The 17,694-nt window shown below is 44.4% G+C and overlaps 1 protein-coding gene across 9 annotated transcripts in view; it reads left to right on the top strand.

The window, feature by feature from the left end:
- foxp2 (forkhead box P2) overlaps window positions 1–17,694 on the top strand; it is a 109,869-nt gene that overhangs the window by 24,521 nt on the left and 67,654 nt on the right. For 4 of the 9 annotated variants that reach the window (XM_074625227.1, XM_074625229.1, XM_074625225.1 and 1 more), the window contains exon 4: window positions 17,458–17,644. The exons of 2 other annotated variants lie outside the window; for them this stretch is intronic. In XM_074625227.1, coding sequence (XP_074481328.1) covers window positions 17,468–17,644 — 177 coding nt within the window. In that variant the 5' untranslated portion in view covers window positions 17,458–17,467. Of the gene's footprint in view, window positions 1–6,640; window positions 7,030–8,461; window positions 8,668–17,457; window positions 17,645–17,694 lie in introns of those variants that run through there. 3 more of the 9 variants (XM_074625226.1, XM_074625231.1, XM_074625232.1) reach the window with 3 other exon arrangements.

Raw genomic sequence — 17,694 nt, 5'->3', positions numbered from 1 at the left:
CAGCTTTTAAAGGCAGTGAGTAGGTATGATAAGTGGCTCAATCCTTGTACTAAAGCATTTTTTACTGAAGGTTTAATAGCTACTGTATAATGAATTATAATGTATTCTCTCCAATTGCAAATTTCCTCTAATATAGCCCTTCTGCCGTAGCAAAAAAGTCCATCTGAATATTATTGTGACCAGCTTTTTAAAAAATACAAATCAATCGCATGATTTTTAAGTAGTTAGATTCATACTTTTGTCGTAAATTCCCCTTCCAATGCCAAATGGAATGGCGCTCGTATAAACGGGGAATAGCTAACCAATTTCAAGTAGTGACATCATGGTCAGCTCCGAGTCAACTATATGTTTTAGTCGAAAAATACAAGCGTTCATCCGAACATTTCAGCCTAGTTTGAACTCATTGAAAAGCAGCAGGCTTATGAATCATCTTGCTGTTCCAATTTAATGGAACATACCTTTCAATGACAGCGTGTGCCGGCACATCATCAAAGTGAAACTTCCAAAGTTCCGCTTAACTTGTTGCCGAAATAGTTTCTCGTTTTCAAGAAAATTGCAAGTCTCAAGAAGTGTATCGGGGAATCTTGCCTGAAGGAAAAATTGCCACTTGCATACTTGTCTTTGACCAAAGTGAAGCCCTCACCCACTCCAGGGGAACACGCGCTGTTTAGGAAGATATAAAGGAGTAATTTTATTACTCGGTACATCTCCCCTCAGAAGCCATTTCATTTCTCCTTTCAGCCTCCACAGAAGCCTTTATTTGATCTCATATTCCGGAGTGTGACTGCCTCGAACCAGTCGGACTCCGTTTATTTTCATTTGGAAAACACATTTAGTGTTGGAGGGGTGGCACAGTGGATGGAAGCGGGAGAGCAAGGGGGGGGTGTTCGGATGTTGAAGGGACTGAGGCGAGCTTCTCTATCACATGTTAATGTCCTCCTGCAGGGATTCTTTCCACTGTGCCTGATTGTTGGGAGCCCGAAAACTTTATATTCCATTCTCCCCAATTTGATCAGCGCGACTTCCTTCGGCGTTATCGAGAAAAATCTTTAAAATATGTCCAATTCTGGTCCTCGCAAATACTTCCTTTTGCAAAGTTTGCATCCATACAGTGAAACTGATACAGCTGGATACCCTTTTTTCTCAGCGCTTTGAAAGCGCAGATCATTGGAAAAGTGTGCCATTTATTAGGCAGCCCCACTTAGGCAAGCCCAGATGTATGCTGGTCACTTGAGAGGGAGACGTCCTCATAAACTCTGAGACTTTAGAGCCGGGCACCCAACTGTAAGGCAAGGCAAGGCAAGGCAGCTTTATTTGTATAGCACATTTCAACAACAGGGCAATTCAAACTGTAAGAGGCAAAATTAACCCCACACCCTTCCTTAAACTCTTTGGCGATTAACCAAATGGTGAACCAGTGCAGCTGTCTGGAAGAGCCCAAACTGTATTTCCTAACTCCTATTTATCAGTGTCTCTGTCTGTCTAGCACCTATATCCTCTCCAGCCCGTGTCTGGTGACAGCACAATGAAAACATTTTTTGTGCAAAGTGTCGTTTCAGTGCTCCGGAAGTCCCACTCACCTAAATAGTTCCTCGTCTATGTCTTGTCTGTCTCTCTGTTTTCTTTTTTTTTCTTCTTTTTTTTGGTGTGTGTGTATGTGTGTGTGTGTGTGTGTGTGTGTGTGTGTGTGGTGGGGGGGGGGTATCGTAGCCTCCACTGGGCTCAGTTCCACACAATGAATTACCTCCAGATGTAATTCCTATCCCCCGCCTTTCGCCCTCAAATTAGTGGCTAGTAAAAATTAGGTTTGAATTAGCCTCGGTGTGGAGAATAGAGAGAGTTTGAAATTTCCACATAATGAGTTTATTATTCTTCGCCGGAATGCCGTTTTTCCCGAATTAATTTGATCATAAGGGGGGTTTTGAGGTGTTATTGGTGTCTCATTGAATGGTGTTTTTAAGTCATGAATGGATAGCCACTGTGTCAGCAGTAAGTCGGAAGGGCCGAGGTAATCGGAGGACTCCGCAGCACGCAGGACGCTCCGTGCCTCGACAGCTTCTGGAGATGATTCCCAAACTTTCTCCATTATCTAATTCAGCGTCTGTGTTTAATTTTGCTTCTGTCATCCCGCATTGGAAGTATTTTTTCATTGCCATACTTGCGAAAGTATCAACGGGATTCCTCGGGCCTTAGATAGCGGTTGTTGCATAGCATATACAGGTGTTGTGCTCTTTTGACTGCCAGTGGAGCTTGTCCTGCTGCCATTCAACTGTGTAGCCGCGGTTCTGGGAATGATAATCTCTTTGGCAGAGCTGGAGACACTACAGATCACTGTCATAAATGGGTTTCAGATTCATCCCTAACAGGAAATCTGTGTGTGTGTGTGTGTGTGAAGCGAATATTGTATCTCACTTTTTTTTTTTCCTCCCTTCATCTCGATGACATCTCAGTGGCCGGGAACATTAAAAAACAACAACTCAGTAGCATGTACTTCTCTCTGAGAAGGAATCTAATTTAAACTGCAACCGCCTTTACTATATGATAATATCTACCACTGTGAATAAAGGGAAGTTGTCTGCCATGCTCCGCTCTTTTCATCTAATTCCAATCTGCTGTATAACAGGTAAACTGCTGTGAGCCGCACTTGCTTGTTTAAATTTACCCGGCTCAGCCGAGCCTTTGATTTCAGCAACTCGTTTAATTCAAATACGCTTTTGAAGAAAAGCTTTTTTTTCTTTTTTTAAGGAAGGAGGGGTTGGGCATTGGAGGCAGCTGTGGTGGTGGTGGTGGGAAAATAAGAGGAGGCGCAGGAGGGCCAATTTAACCTGGAGTGTCTGTCGCTAGTCTACCAGCTCCTTCGCTTCAAGAGGCCCGGTCAGCTTGAACTGTCTGACTTCTGTCATTTCGATCTCTTTTTATTTTTCTGCTGTAATGTATACTTTAATTCCCCCGCCCGCCTGCTGTCTGTGTGCAGCGGCGGCGTCTGCAGAAGCAGCTGGAGGGGAGGTGCAGGTATCATTAAGCCTTGGAGAGGCACCAGCGGAACGCTGCTGAGTGCTATACGTGGCTCCTTGCAGCGCGTGTTGATATTTCTGGGCCCGGTGAATGTACAGCCTGGTTTATTTTCAATAGGAACCCGAGGCCCCCCCCCCCCCCACCACCACCACCACACCACCACCACCACACCACCCCCCGGCTGCTTACTCGGGCTGTTGATATTGAGTCAAGCAAACACTCTCTCAGGGATGTCCTGTTGGGCACTCGGCCAAAGTCGCAAATGGAAGTCACATGTGGAGACTCCCAGAGGAAGGTAATGAGGCCTCAATTCACACCCATCGCCACTACTTTTTTTTTGTATAAATTTTGTTAAAAGCAATCTTATTCACTGATTTAGAAATTGTATATTTCCTACAAACAAAAAACAAAACAGAATCACCATATTTATTATTGTGATTGCAGTAATCAGGTCCCTCTTTACCTTCATTCACCACTCTGTGTTTTTTTTGCAGTGAAATACATATGCAAATATATTTGGACACTGTCATTATCAGCCACTTAATAGGCATTTCATTAGGGATTTTCTGAATGCACGGTGCAAGGCAAGTTGCCATGGATACCCTGGTGCTTAAGTACAGTATATTAAAATGGTGCTGCCTTCCAACCACTTATATAATCACTGGTCCGTAATGGTCTCTGCTCTCTGGCCACGAGCAGCATATCGTGTGATCAACATTGCCCGGGACTAAAAAAAAGAGCCCTACCCCCTCATCATGCCTTATTTGGCCTTTTTATTTATTTATTTGTAGGCAGGACTAAGTGGCTCATGAATTGTGCTTGTGGAACATTTGTGTGACTGCTAATGAATGGCGCTGATGTGTGTGCTCTGTTTCATACGTTTTGGAAACGGCGGTTATCACCGTGTGGGAGTTGTTAGGGGGCAGTTGAGCATATTTTAACAGACGGTAAAAATCACTTCATTTTGTCTGACTGGCTCTTAAATGTGAGAATGGACGAGGGAGGAGGGAAGTCAAATGGATAACCTCCCGATGCAGAGTGAACATCATTGATGCTCTTCAATAAACACAACACTCACCAGTCAGAGAAAGTCTTTGTCTCCCCTGCACCGGTCTCTTTGTCTTTTGTCCTCATTCCACTTGTGTATATTTAAAAAGGGTCGTGCATGCTTTTATTATTATTATTTAAAGTGTTTCTTTCTAAATTTCACTTTCATTAGCGTCTAGTTTTTTTAGGCTAATGGTTGTTAAAGGGTTAATGAGGAGTGATTCACATGGCTGAAGGCTGCTTTGTGACTGACAAACCTCATGGCAGTGCATGCACTTTGCGGTGGCTTGCTAGCGCTGAAGTGTCGGGCGGCAGAAATGACGAAGGCGAAGCCGCTGTGATGGGCGCTTGACTTTGTCTAACGCCCCGGAGGCGATGCACTTCACGGTGGCTTTAATTGAAAATTAATAGTTAGCGGTAGCGTGTGTGTAAACTGTGAAAACGATAGCAGTGCCGGGAGACGGGGAGCAACATCCGTCGTTGTCGTGGCGTTGCACTGCATCACAGATCCACTGCTCCCCCACCGCCGCTGCTGCTGCTGCTGCTGCTGCTGCTGCTGCTGCTGCTGCTGCTGCCAGGGTTGGTAACCAGCTGCTGCCACCCTCCCTCACCCCTCCCTCACTGTACCCACTACACATGTCTATCTCCCTCCCCCCCTTTTCTCCCTCTCTCTCCTCTCTGCTGCCACCACATCAGGACGCTGGTGGGCCTGTTCGTCTCCGTTGACCTTGGCAGCGGAAAGCAGTGGAAGAAGAGACACGGGGAATAAATACCTGAAGGGAGGAGGCACACAGTTGTCACAGATGTGTAGGAATAGGCATAGCGTTTCCCCCTAGTGAAGCGAATGTTTCTAAGGCCAGGGGCCTCTTGTTTGTCTTTTCCAGCGAGGCGCTGTGAGTAGTTTATTAAAGGGGCTGAAGGAGCTTTCTAGCCTGAAGCCCTCAACGCTGAAAGAGAAATGGGAGAAATTACTGGCATAATGTGGATGCTTAGAGCAATTAACAGCAGTTGTTTAATGTTAGCCCCCTTCGCCTCTCTCTCTGTCGCTGCTTTTCTCTCTCTTCTCTTGTCATCCCCCCTGCTTCAACTCCCACCGTCTCCCCTCGCTCTGCCATGATTGTTTAGTGTTTACCCTCCTCCGCCTCAGAGCTCGCAGAGTTGACACTAATGAAAATGCTACATCTTTCGGGCCCGTGTTGGTCTCTAAATAACGATATCATACGGCTGAAATATGCTCCAGCGGAGCCCGGGAGATAATGTGCTATTCAGAGCCTGTTAAATCATGCCAGCGCCTGTGCTCAGAGCCGCGAGTTCAAGTGGTCTTTACCCCACGTTAGGGGGCTACGTCTTCTCCTAAATAAATCTGTCATAGTTGCCTTGGGTTGCCTCTCCTTTATAACATAAAAGTTCCTGCACTCTCAATAACCTCTTGCTGTGGTCGCCTGTGTGTTTGTTAGTGTGTAACTATGAATTTTGGAGCTGCCGGATTTAGATGCGTGTTTGTATTTGATTCTATATATATGGCACAAAGTTATGTAGGCAGATGTAAAAAAAAAAAAAAAAGTCCCCTCTTGTATTAAATCTCTCAGGCCCATGTGGCAGAGCGAGCTGGTGGCAGATGGACTGGCTTTCTGCATCTGCTGTGTGCAGACTGGGGGCTTTGTACTCCTCTCTCCTGGGGAAGACCGAGCCTTTCTTCTTGCCAGTAGATTCCTGTCTGTTGGAGCGACTAAGAAAAACATCTGTGGCATGCAAGGGAGAGAGAGAGAGAGAGAGAGAGAGAGAGAGGAGGAAAGGAGAAAGAGAGAGAGGGAGGGAGGAGGGAATAAAAAAAAAATTGACAAAAGGATTGGCAAACACCATTAGCCCTAAATGTTCCAGCTCATTGCCTGTTGTGCATTGTTTACAGTAGGGGAAACATGTTGATACATCACATTCAGCCCATAGCCCGGCTTTAACTCGGCTCGCTTCAGCTTTTCGTCGGCTTCTTCAGCAGGCGGCGGGGGGGCGGGGGGGGGACCGGCGGTTTCTGCGGTCCCAGTTAGAGATACTGAACTAATTCATTAGGAGAGACTTGTTCAAATAACTGAATCCTCATGTTAAGACATCTGTACTGACACGTTGTGCCTTTTATCAAGTGGTAAACCAAGCTTTTAAAAAGCTGTGGCTGAGGGGGGGGGGGGAAAGCTGTGAAATGTTTGTCAGCTTGTGTGTTTCACTTTTTTTTTATTTATTACAATATTATAGACTTTTAACTGAATAATTTCTAATTTGGCCATTGTTTAATGCTTAAAAAATGTATTTAAAGTGTATACGGTGGTAGTAACATATTGGCAAAAGACCCTCGAAAAGCATCATCTTAGTATTTTGTCTCAGAAAAAGTCTGCATGTGGAGGTCTCCCCAGTTCTGAACCTTTGTGGTCTCCCTCCCCTCTCAGATTCCTCTACAAAACGCCTCTTCTGAACCCCCCTTACACACACACACACACACACACACACACACAGTTACACCCCCCTCACCATTTCTTTGCCAACTCTCGCCACCCTCCGCCCCCTCCCTCCCCGCTCCCCTCCGCGACCAGCCCCCCTACCCCACCGATCAAGCCACTGGTTTTTGTGTACTATTGGTCCTCAGGCGTCAAAACAATCCAGTGGGGCTGCCTGACTTGTTTTAATTAGGCGGCACTGAAACGGCAACTGTCTCTCAGACGTGACCAGGCAGAGGTGCTCTCCCCTCGCACTACTGTAAATACCGCTGTAAATACTTCTCTGCTGATGTCTTTGACAGTAAGCGTCAGCTAGTTTCTCTTTACTTTTTTTTTCTCCCCACTTTTGATGCTCTGATCCCCTACTAGTGGCATTTTTTCCCTCCTCTCTTCATTTTTGGTAATGCTTCCAGGCTTCTGAGAATACTTCTTCAAATGCTTCTTACCGGGGAGAGTGGATTTCTCACTCATTGTTTTAAAGGTAGGTCATTTTTATCTGTCACTCCTTCCCCTCTCTCTTTCGCAGTCTATTTATGACTTTGTTTGGATGTGTACTTGTGGTATTGTAGCAGTGCTTTGTGATAGCGTGTTACTTGGTAACGCATTGGATGTGATAATTGTTTTTAAGAGCCCTATACGCTCTCCGCCAGAGCACGGTGCGGAGGCTACCGACTGCCGTTTCAGCCCTTCACTAATCCCATTCAGACTCTTTACATCCACACGCACACACGCACTCTGACATGCACACAATCGGGAGCTGAATAGAAAAGCACTGAACTGTGCTAGAGTGAAGCCAGACGCACATACCTTTTGGCGGGCGAACGCACCTCTCGTAGCGGCGTCCTCCAGCCCCCTTCTCCTGTCTCCGTTTCCCTCTCGTCTCAGCGACGCCGGGTACACAGAACAGAGTAGAGAGCCAGTCGGGCAGGTTGTGTGTAAGAGTGTGTGTGTGTGTGTGTATGTGTGTGTGTGCACTTGCACGAGAGAGAGAGAGAGAGAGAGAAAGAGAGAGAGAGAGCGAAGCCGAGAGTGTTCAGAGAAGCAGATGTGCGATTAGAGCGAGAGCAGAGCGCGAGCTGCCTGGTAAGCACACAGCCGAGGTGCAAGGGGAGAGCCGGCGAGCATCCTGCAAGGAGTCACAGCACTCCCCGTGTGAAGATCCCCCTCACACACACTCTCTCATTCACACACAGGACCCACACACACACACACACACACTACCTGCACACTCACACACAGCTGCTCTTTACACATTTGCACCCAAATGCACCGAATTTTTTTCTTTTACTTTGCAAAAAGTATAAATAAATAGAATCAGATTTCCCTAAATAAATTCAAAAGACAGCAAAAATAGAGATCTGACTAATAATTTGCCATGTCTCTCATTTCCAATAAAAATAGGGAATGAAATGATAAGTAGTGTTTTCCAGTAATTGTGATATATTTCATCAGCGGCAGGCATAAGAAATGATGGTCTAATTATTTCCAGTGTAGAGAGAGAAAGAAGCCACCGTGTCTCTGTCATAAATTTCCATTTTGTACACTACCCCCCCCTTCCATTCACACACACACATACACTCTCTCACACACACACACACACACACACACACACTCTCCCTCCGCTGTCCCCTCTCCCACTCTTTCCCTTCTCTCCCCCAACTCAAGCCTCTCCTATCGGGCCCTGCATGTCCGACCCGCACAGGGGGCCCCGGTCAGTAATTGCCCCGGTGACAACTGGAAATGATAGAATAATTGTCAGGAGAGGCGTCTGGGCTTTCTTTTTTTTTAATGGGGCGAGGGTGATTTAAGTATGCATGAATGGCACGGTGGTGGTGGTGGTGGTGGTGGTGGTGGTGGTGGTGAGGTGGCGAGAGGGAGAGGAGAGAGAGAGGGAGCGGGGGGAACTGGGGCGGGGGCTGGGTGGCGGCTGGCGGGGGGGAGCTGGCTTGTTTATGATGCCATCCCCCATAAACACGGCTGAAGTGATGACACAGATAGTGTTGCCTCTCCACGGGGTGACACCAGTCGACTTGCGGCCGTCGCTTCTAGACACCCTCGGCGGTGGCAGAGGCAAGCACTCTGTTCTCTGGTCAAGCTCTCTGGCACTCCTCACCTTCAGGTAAAAAAAAAAAAAAGTCAGGCCGACTCTGTCCATCCATCCATCCATCCATCCATCCATCCATCCATCATCCATCCATCAATCCTGTGTCATCCGTAGTCGACTCCAGGCTCTTGGCTGTGTTTAATGGTTGTGTTTTATTGCCGGGCTGCGTCTCCATGCCTTCCCCGCTGCTCGTCCCACTGTGTAACCGTGCAGCCTTGGTCTGCGGGCTCTGTTAATCTGCTGCTTAATTAGTGCTGATGAATGGCTCAGTGTGTGTGTGTGTGTGTGTGCGTGCCTGTACGTGTGTGTGCATGCGTACAAGTGAGCGTGTGCACAGATGTGGCTTTGTGTGTCCGTATGGAGTGTGTGTGCATGTGGCTGTGTGTGAACTCACTTGGTATTTTTCTCTCTACGCTCTGGTATTAGTTGTGTTTTTCAGATGTTGCTACTTTGCTTGCTAAGCTAATAATCATTGATCATCAGAGGACAGAGATCTCACTACTACGGTTAAACACTGTCTAACCTTTCACGAGCTAATAACAATCAAATATTAATCAGCTGCAGATGTGTGTGTGTTTTGAGAGGGCAACGCTTTTTTTACTTGAAGTTTGACTTATTTGTTTTTCCTCCCATCTCTCGGGGTGGGGAGAAAAAAATCTTTGGAGCAGATGTTTAGTTTGAAGAGGAGAGAGGTCACAAGACTGATAATCGGTGAAGCACTAATTATCTTTATCAAAGGCGAGCGGGATAATTTGTTTACTTAAATATTGATGAGGGTGAGCAAGGCATGGTATTGGGCTATTGTGGGCATATTATTAACATTTCATAGGGCTTTGTGCAGGAATGCGAAAGGGACTCCTCTTCATAATTTAATACCCTAATGCATAATGAGCTATGTGATTAGTTCACATGGAGAATTGGCCAAACTCCATTTTGAAAGGCAGATAATTTACATTGTTCTCCAGAGTCTGGCATATAATAGCTTCTTTAGCGCAATAAAATTAAATGCTACACATTTTTATATTTCAGTTTACAAATCCCCCTGGCAATATTCAGTTTTCTTTTTTTTTCTGTTTTTTTTTTTTTTCTTCTTCTCCACGTCTGTCTCATTTTGTTAGAAAAAAAAAATAAATAAAAATGATTTAACTAAAAACACATGTTTATCTACATGTTTTATTTAGAATGCACGCTGGCCAATTAACACCGTTCATTAGCCGGAGCCGCGTTATTTGTTTTGAAAGTTTAACCAATCACTTTGTTATGCTAATTGTGATGTAATTTAATTTGAGTTGCCGTAATGATGATGCCGCTATTATCCACATAAATGATGCAGTTAAGCAGCACGGCCTCATTTGCATGTGCTTGAAGGGAGAGAGGCTGAAAGGAGCCGGCTCCCGTATCACTCTGCTTTAATTTTCCAGCTCTGTTCACTCCTGCCCTATGGGTCTTCCTGGCCTGTCGCCGGCTATTGATGATCAGCACTTTTATCTGAATTTTTATTTTTTTTTTAAATGACAAAGAGGCCTTTATTTTGTCTGCTAACAGATTTCCTAGAACTGCAGTGTAGAGAAATTAAATAATGGAAATATGAGACTATTAAAAAATGCAAATGATTATTTCTGAGTATCAAACAGTAAGTGAACAATTGATTTGTGTGCCCCCACGACACACACACACACACACACACACCTACTACACACACATGCACGCCCCTTACTTCACATTTCTGTTTTGGATGGTTGTGGGGTTTGGGGGGGGGAGAAGAGTGGCTTCTTGAATTTAATATTTCCATATCAAAGTGGTGCTTTGTTGGCAAGGGCTTAATTTTTAATCTGTTGATTCCATCATCATCTTTGGTTTGGACATTATTCAGATGTGGACTGAATAGTCGGGTGTGTTTTCAGAATAGAGAGGTGCAGTCGAGCTGTCAACCGGCATATTTTTGTAAAAATCTATTTCTTAAGAGGAGCAGGAGTGATTCTTTCTTCCGAGTTTTAAAGAAAGTGAAAGTGTGACTAAGCCGGTGTTAAAGACGACCCATTATCTATTTTGTCGTGGGTTCGACTTTGGTAATTTTCCTGTGGACAGATTATTTTTTCTCCTGACCAGTTCCCCCCCCCTTCTCTGTTATGCTCCTAATTGGTTACATAAATCTTGTCTGGTATGAATGAGGAATGTTTCGGTGTTGTCAACTGCAATCTTCACCCTTATTTACCAATTCATTAAGATCTATCGATGCAGGACTGCTGAGGGGGAATGACAACATAAATCAGAGCCGGAGACATAATGGCCCTAATCAACCAGAAATAACTGGAAACGTCACAATGAGCTATGTCTCTGTAGACCGTGTGCCGGCCGCGGCTCGCTCCCATGCGCCTGTCCGCTGGATCTGCCGCGCCGCGGAGAGGACCGAAGAAGTCAGGCCATCCAACTGTCATTAGCTCCTCTGATTTCTTTCCTCTTCTCCCCCTCGACAAGGCAGTGTAAAGAATTTGTCCATTTCCTTCCTTTTTTTTTGTTTCCCCAACTCTTGCTCCATGTCAGCTCAGTCCTAGTTCAGGTGTGAGAATCTTTTCTGAGTAGAATACTTCCACGCTCTATAAATACAGTTAGGTCGGAAGTACCCTGCGTTCACCGGCGCACCTCCTCTACTCGTGGTAAAGATGATTGGACGAGACAATGAGGCCTCCCCTCTTTATAGGTCAATTAGCCCTGATTAGGTGGGCCGAGTTAATTAATGGAATTGGCAAATATGCAAATGAGAGCCGACTGATCAGCTTTCGTCACTGTCTCGCTCACCCACGGCGGGCGGGCGGGCGGGGGCTGTCTCCTGCTTCAGCAGAACGAGGCGCCTGATGTGTAACGTGTAAATGATATGGGACGAGCCTAAATGCAGGAGAAAAGTAGTTTCTCTCCTCCTCTTTTTCTCTTTTCTGCGAGGGGCGTGCTGCGCTACAGTAATATCTTTAAGAAGAAGTGTGCATTTATTGCTGCAGTGGTGGAAATTATATTTCATCTTTTAAATACTTTCCCCCTTTTTTTTAACTGAATGATTCATCGTTGATTTTAATTGAACATAACGTTTTCTTTTATTTGTAATTGGATACTCCCATGTACAATAACTGTTTTGTCCCATTTCAGAGCTGGTTGTATTCATATAAAATGAATTTGTATTAACATAGTATCATGCACACTATTCACGAGTGCCTCTTGCATTTGATTCTAAGAAGACATTGTGCAGGCCGTACAATTGAACATGCACTTTACACCCTTTTCCTTTGCTTTTCTTTGTCATTTTTTTCCCTTTTCTGCACTCCAACAAACACTGACTCTGACACACACTCACACTCTCTCATTCAGGGACACTTACACACTGTGGCAAATAGTCTGTCTTTTATCTTATTCTGTCTCATCTCCTTATTGTAAATAGGAGAGAATTAAGTTCTGAACGTCCTCGACTGAATGTCTCCTATCACAGAACTACGATTTATTGTCGGCTCAAATGAAGAATTGAAATATGACTGAGGTTTTTCTCAATGTAGGGCTCATTGGACAGGAGATAACCACATTTGATTCTGTTGCTTTGAATAATGTTAATCCCGGGAAAAAAAAGCAAAAGTCCATTATTCATATTCATCTCTTTTCATTTGGCCCCACTCCTGATTTTGTAAATATGATTTCTTCAGCCCCCTTTTCTTTTCTTTTTTTCCAAAGCAATCTTCATTCACCGGTGAACCACTTTTGAAATTCCTCTATCTGAGAGCAGAAACCATTACCATACACAGGTTTATAAGAAGTAGTCATTAATGCTCTTTTATGGCGGCCCTTTAGTGCCAAAAAGGAAGCTTTTAATTCTAAGGCACGGCAGTCTGGCTTGCCTTTACTTAATCCGGGGGACTGGGTTCTGTCGAACGCAGCTCTCCAAGTGGTCGTTTTTCCATCTCCGACTCCAAACTGAAGCTGAAGGCTGTAATAAAGTGCATGTGGTCTCCTCTGCGCCGTGACAACTTGCAACCAGAAAAATTACAGTACACACCCCAGTACAAACAAACATATGATCATAATCACAGATTCTTTTGAAGGCATAGATTTACGCCTTGGCGGTTTTTGATTATTTTAAAACTTCTTTTTCTCTCCATTATTTGGTCTTCGATTACATTTATCATTTTTGAAATGCAGTTGCTTTTTAAGCACCGTTTTTTTTTTTTAAGTCAGCACATATGTGACATTTTGATTTATTAAGCAATCTGAAGTATTGAATGTGTGAGCCTTTTGCCCTTGCCCAGTTACTTCTTTATTTTGTATGCATAGTAACTTATGGCAATGATGAATTAATTTCACTCAAGCACAGAATCTGTGATTATTTTAAATGGTAACCATATCTCGACCTGATCAGGGAGCTGTGAGGAGTCAGCAGACTGTGAAATGTAATTTCTATTATTATTTGATTTTTTTTGATCTCACAAACCAAAAAGAATTCCAGCCACCTGAAATGTGAACTGATAATGAACAGACGTCTGGGATCACAGATTTACAGGTCACTTCTTCTTTTTTTTTCTCCCCCCCTTTTCTTTGCAATATTTTTTGCAACTCATGCATATAAGATGATGGGAATGGATCAGTGTTCTAGATAGAGACACAGTGGAGAGCATCCTCACACTGAAAATGGATAGGCCAGAGACTCGGTGTCAAGCCCGCTGTGTGTTAACAACGTAACATGTGTGTGTGACTGTGTGTGTGTGTGTGTGTGTGTGTGTGTGTGTTAAATTCCCCAGTGTTCCCCAGACAGTGTTGGAGCACAGAAGACAGCTGTGTATTCCCACTAGATGGATGGCCAGTGTCATAGTGTGTGTTTACTGCACATGATAGAGCGGGAGACAGGCCAGGTAATGAGGCTACATTAAGGGCTTTTAGAGCTCGCAAACAAAGATGGAGGGCTGCTTCTTTCCCCTTTAATGATAGGTGTGTGTGTGTGTGTGTGTGTGTGTGTGTGTGTGTGTGTGTGTGTGTGTGTGTGTGTGTGTGTGTGTGTGGAAAAGAGAGAGAGAGAGTGTGTGTGTGTGCGAGGCAATGAAAGGCTCAATTCTCCTTACACCTTTGTTGTGTCACTTCTGGGAAGAAAAGAGGAGAAATTCTCCCCAATCTGTGGGCCAAATGCGTCGTCAGGACCCCTCTCTCTCAGATCCCGCACCTGATGGAAGAGGCAGATTTGCGTAGTGCGAGAGATTCAAGAGTAAATATTTGCACAAGCTGAAGAGGAATAGCAAGCAAGGCTATGGTTGCACAAGGAATGAGACAAAAGCCGGAGTTGGTCTTGAAGCTTTGCAAATAAAGTGTCTTGTCTGCGTCTATCATCGGGAAAAATGCCTTTCTTTCTACTGATCCTCCACCTTTAATAGAAATGTTTGAGCCATCAGCGTTGACGACGGTGAATTCAGAGAGAGCGCGGAGTTATCTCTGTGTCTCTCGCTATCTCCCCACCACCCCGCAACCTAAACACTTAGTATCACTATCATCTTCCTTCCCAAAGCTATACATCTGCAGAATTACCAGCGTATTACCAGCGCAATAACAGCCTTCCTCTCTGTTTCCGATCACGATAATAAGTGGTCTCGGCTCTCCCTCATTGGAAGATTATGGCTTGAGGAAATAGCATCAAATAGCGGGTGTGTTGAAACGCGGGACACCGGCAATTTATGGGATGTCAAACACACGTGCGGGCGAGCCGGCAGCCTCACTCATGCGGCGTTAAAGCTGCAGCCAGCAACCGCCGCAGATGAGAGAGAGCGAGGGTCCCCCAGTCGGTGTTGTGTACCTGGGGGGGTGGCTCCTTCCGACCCAGTTGGTTCAGGACAGGCTGATCCAGGGTCAGGGCTGGTATCCCTCAGGGAGAGGGTACAGGGCATGGTGAACCCGTGGTAGGCACACAAATGTAGATACATGCATGCATATTGTCACACCCTCAGGTGCCGAGTATTGTCACTATCTGTCTCTCTTGAGTATTGTGTGTATGTGTGTGGGTGTGTGTGTGTGTGTGTGTGTGTGACAGTTCCATCACCCCCACAGTCAGATCCGCAAGCTCGGTCGCCCGCTCATCATTGCAGCCCGGCTGTGTTTCTAATTGACATTCTAATTGGCAGATTTGAATGCCGCCTTTAGATGGCTAATTAATTTATCTCACCGCTGTCATTAAGGTTAAAGCACCATCTGATCTCTGAGAATACACTTTGCATATATCTGCATTATCATTATGTTGCAGTTAGACATATTGCACCCCATTTTATTTTGGAGGAGGGCGAAGAAGATTATGGCACGGAGATTAAGCTGTTGTGTATTAAATTCAAATTATGATGATGATTTTTTTTTTTTTTTTTTACTCAAGCTATAATTTCATCCTTTTTTTCTTTTTATAATATTAACACGTAAGCACATTAAAATCACATTTCATTGGTTTAATATCAAAGTTGCAATTTTTTCCCTGGACTTCCGTAGTAGTTTGCATTGCATTCAGATGTTATTAAAAATCCTTATTTCCTCGTCTCGTACGTCTTCAAGTTTTTCTGAACATCCATCGCTGTTCCAAGAAAGAAAGCAGGAAAGAAAAAAAAGGAGAGAGATCCAGGCTCCATTAGAATGTTCATAAAATTGTAGTAAAGGCAATCAGACAGTCTTTCTCTGAATATTTTAAACATTGGGCATGTAAAATTTATGCCTAATTTGAATACTTATTAGCCGGCTGATCTCGGCTGCAGCCTTGAGTTTCTTATGCTGAGATTCATCACCGGATTGGATGTCACATTGTGCCAGTCTTCCTCCCCCCCCCTCCACCACCTCCACCACCTCCACCGCCACCACCTTCCTCCCTCCCTCCCACTCACTTTCCTTTTCTCTCTCTCATTCTTTTCATCTGTCTCTCTCCGTCACCCCCCACCCTCCTCTCTGCTCTTCTCTCTCTCTCTCTCTCTCTCTGTCTTTTTTCCTGTGTGTCTCTCTCCATCAGTAGTGAGCGGCGCGGTGTTTAACAGGGGCCTGTTTGTTCACAAGCACGCCTTGTCCTGGCCTCTTCCCTATTTACTTGTGTCCCGGGCAGCTGTCGCCCTGCTCTGTGTAACAGCTCAGCCCTGTTTGTTCTCCCTGCCTGGATCCTGTTTATCCTGGCTGTGGACATCCTTTAAGGCCTGTCCTGTATCTGCCCCTCGTCAAACACACACACACACACACACACACACACACACACAGGGAAGGACGTGTACACACTTCTATTAAAACGGTATTTACTGGCCAAAGAATACACACGGTGCCCATGCGGGCTGGGCACAAATGCGCAGAAAAACACATGCACACACACGATCATAATCATCGTCCCTCTTTGGTTGCATGGATGTGCTCTTGCACCTTATTTTTTTTTTTTTAAATAAGGTGTTTTTAAATATGAAAGTCGGACATAGCCTTTGAAACCAAACTTCCTCCATAAGGTAGTGAAAGTACAGTATTTTTTTTATCCTTTTAAATATTAATCGTCTCTAAATTTAAATATTAGATGTAATTATTTGACAAAATAGAGACAATATCCATGATTGTGGGGTGCTTTTAGAGTTGCCTTTTGTTGGGTGTCTTTTTTATTTATTGGTGAGAATGTCGACTGATGTTGGCGGGGCTCCTCTCTGCCCCAGTGAAGGTACAGAGCATTAAATGCAGGGGAAAATGATAAAACATTTATTACTGGAGAGAGAGAGAGGAGGTAATATGCATAATTTATGCTGTTTTTAGCACAATCATTAGTGATATTCGTGATAGATTTTTTTTTTTTCTTTTCTTCCCTCTCTCTCTCTTTCACCAGTTTTCCATATCTAATAGATGCCGAGAGAATTAATATAATAATATATATTTATTGTTAAAATTATTGTCCTTCATTGTAGATCTCCCACCACAAAGTTTGATTGCAGCTTTAATTGTGTCCCTTTGAGAGAAGAGATTTTTCTTTTTTTTAATATCATAAAATAAATGAATATATAAGGTTTGATTAAAGAAGAAGGAGGGGAGAGGGGGGGTCAAGCCAGTAAATGACATATGAGCATCGTGCCTCTATGGAAGCCTGTGTGGCAGATTTTATTTAGCCACAGCACAGATGACAAACCCATTATAGCGTTCATCACCAGCCCTGCACCATGTGATTCGGTGCCTCCTCCTTCCTCCTCTTCCTCTTCCTCCTTCCACCTTCCTCCTCCTCCCCGCCACCAAAATTTTAATTTTGCATGATTAGCTTTGCGTCATTAGGCAACTTCATTCAGACGCGACACACCACTAAAAACATCTGACAGCTTCAAGACGTCAAATATTTTAGCAGTGCTTCTGTTTTTCTGTCTGTGCAGCCTGGCTGTCCTAAAGTGTGAGGGAGATATTAACAATTAATTGTGAATCACATATTTTGTTCAAGCATATTTTTTTTATCTCTGCGAATGTATTTTTTATTACAAATAATGACAAAAAAATATATATTTTTTTAAAGATTTATGCCTTCTATGGATAAAAGCATGTACTTTAGGTACCCCTCCCATTTTTAAATAGCACCAGGACGTGCATCTCTTTGTATTGCTTCATTTACACAATGAATGCATAATTGCTCCTCCTGCATCCCCCCCACCCCTTTTTCCTTTCCCCCCTCCCTCTTCTTTAAATGCTTTAATTTGCAGAGGGGGACCGAGGGCTTGATAATGGAAGCGTTAAAAAAAAAAAAAAAAGGAGGGAAAAAGGGGGGAATTGTAACAAGAAGAGCCCTAACCGGTGCCTCTTAATCACTTCTAGGTTTTAAATCATGATGATGCAGGAGTCGGCCACAGAGACAATAAGCAACAGTTCAATGAGTCAAAATGGAATGAGCACCCTAAGCAGCAGCCAATTAGAGGCTGGCAGTAGAGATGGGAGATCAAGCGCTGGTGACACGAGCAGCGAAGTAAGCACAGTCGAGCTGCTGCATCTGCAACAACAGCAGGTAAGTTGTGTTTCTCCCCCGTCTCGTCTCTCTGCCGCTCTCTCTCCTCT

This window comes from Sebastes fasciatus, chromosome 23, assembly GCF_043250625.1.
Source record: "Sebastes fasciatus isolate fSebFas1 chromosome 23, fSebFas1.pri, whole genome shotgun sequence".
NCBI lineage: Eukaryota > Metazoa > Chordata > Actinopteri > Perciformes > Sebastidae > Sebastes > Sebastes fasciatus.
Note: the sequence above shows the minus strand (reverse complement) of the source record. Positions and strands in the feature narration are given on the sequence as shown.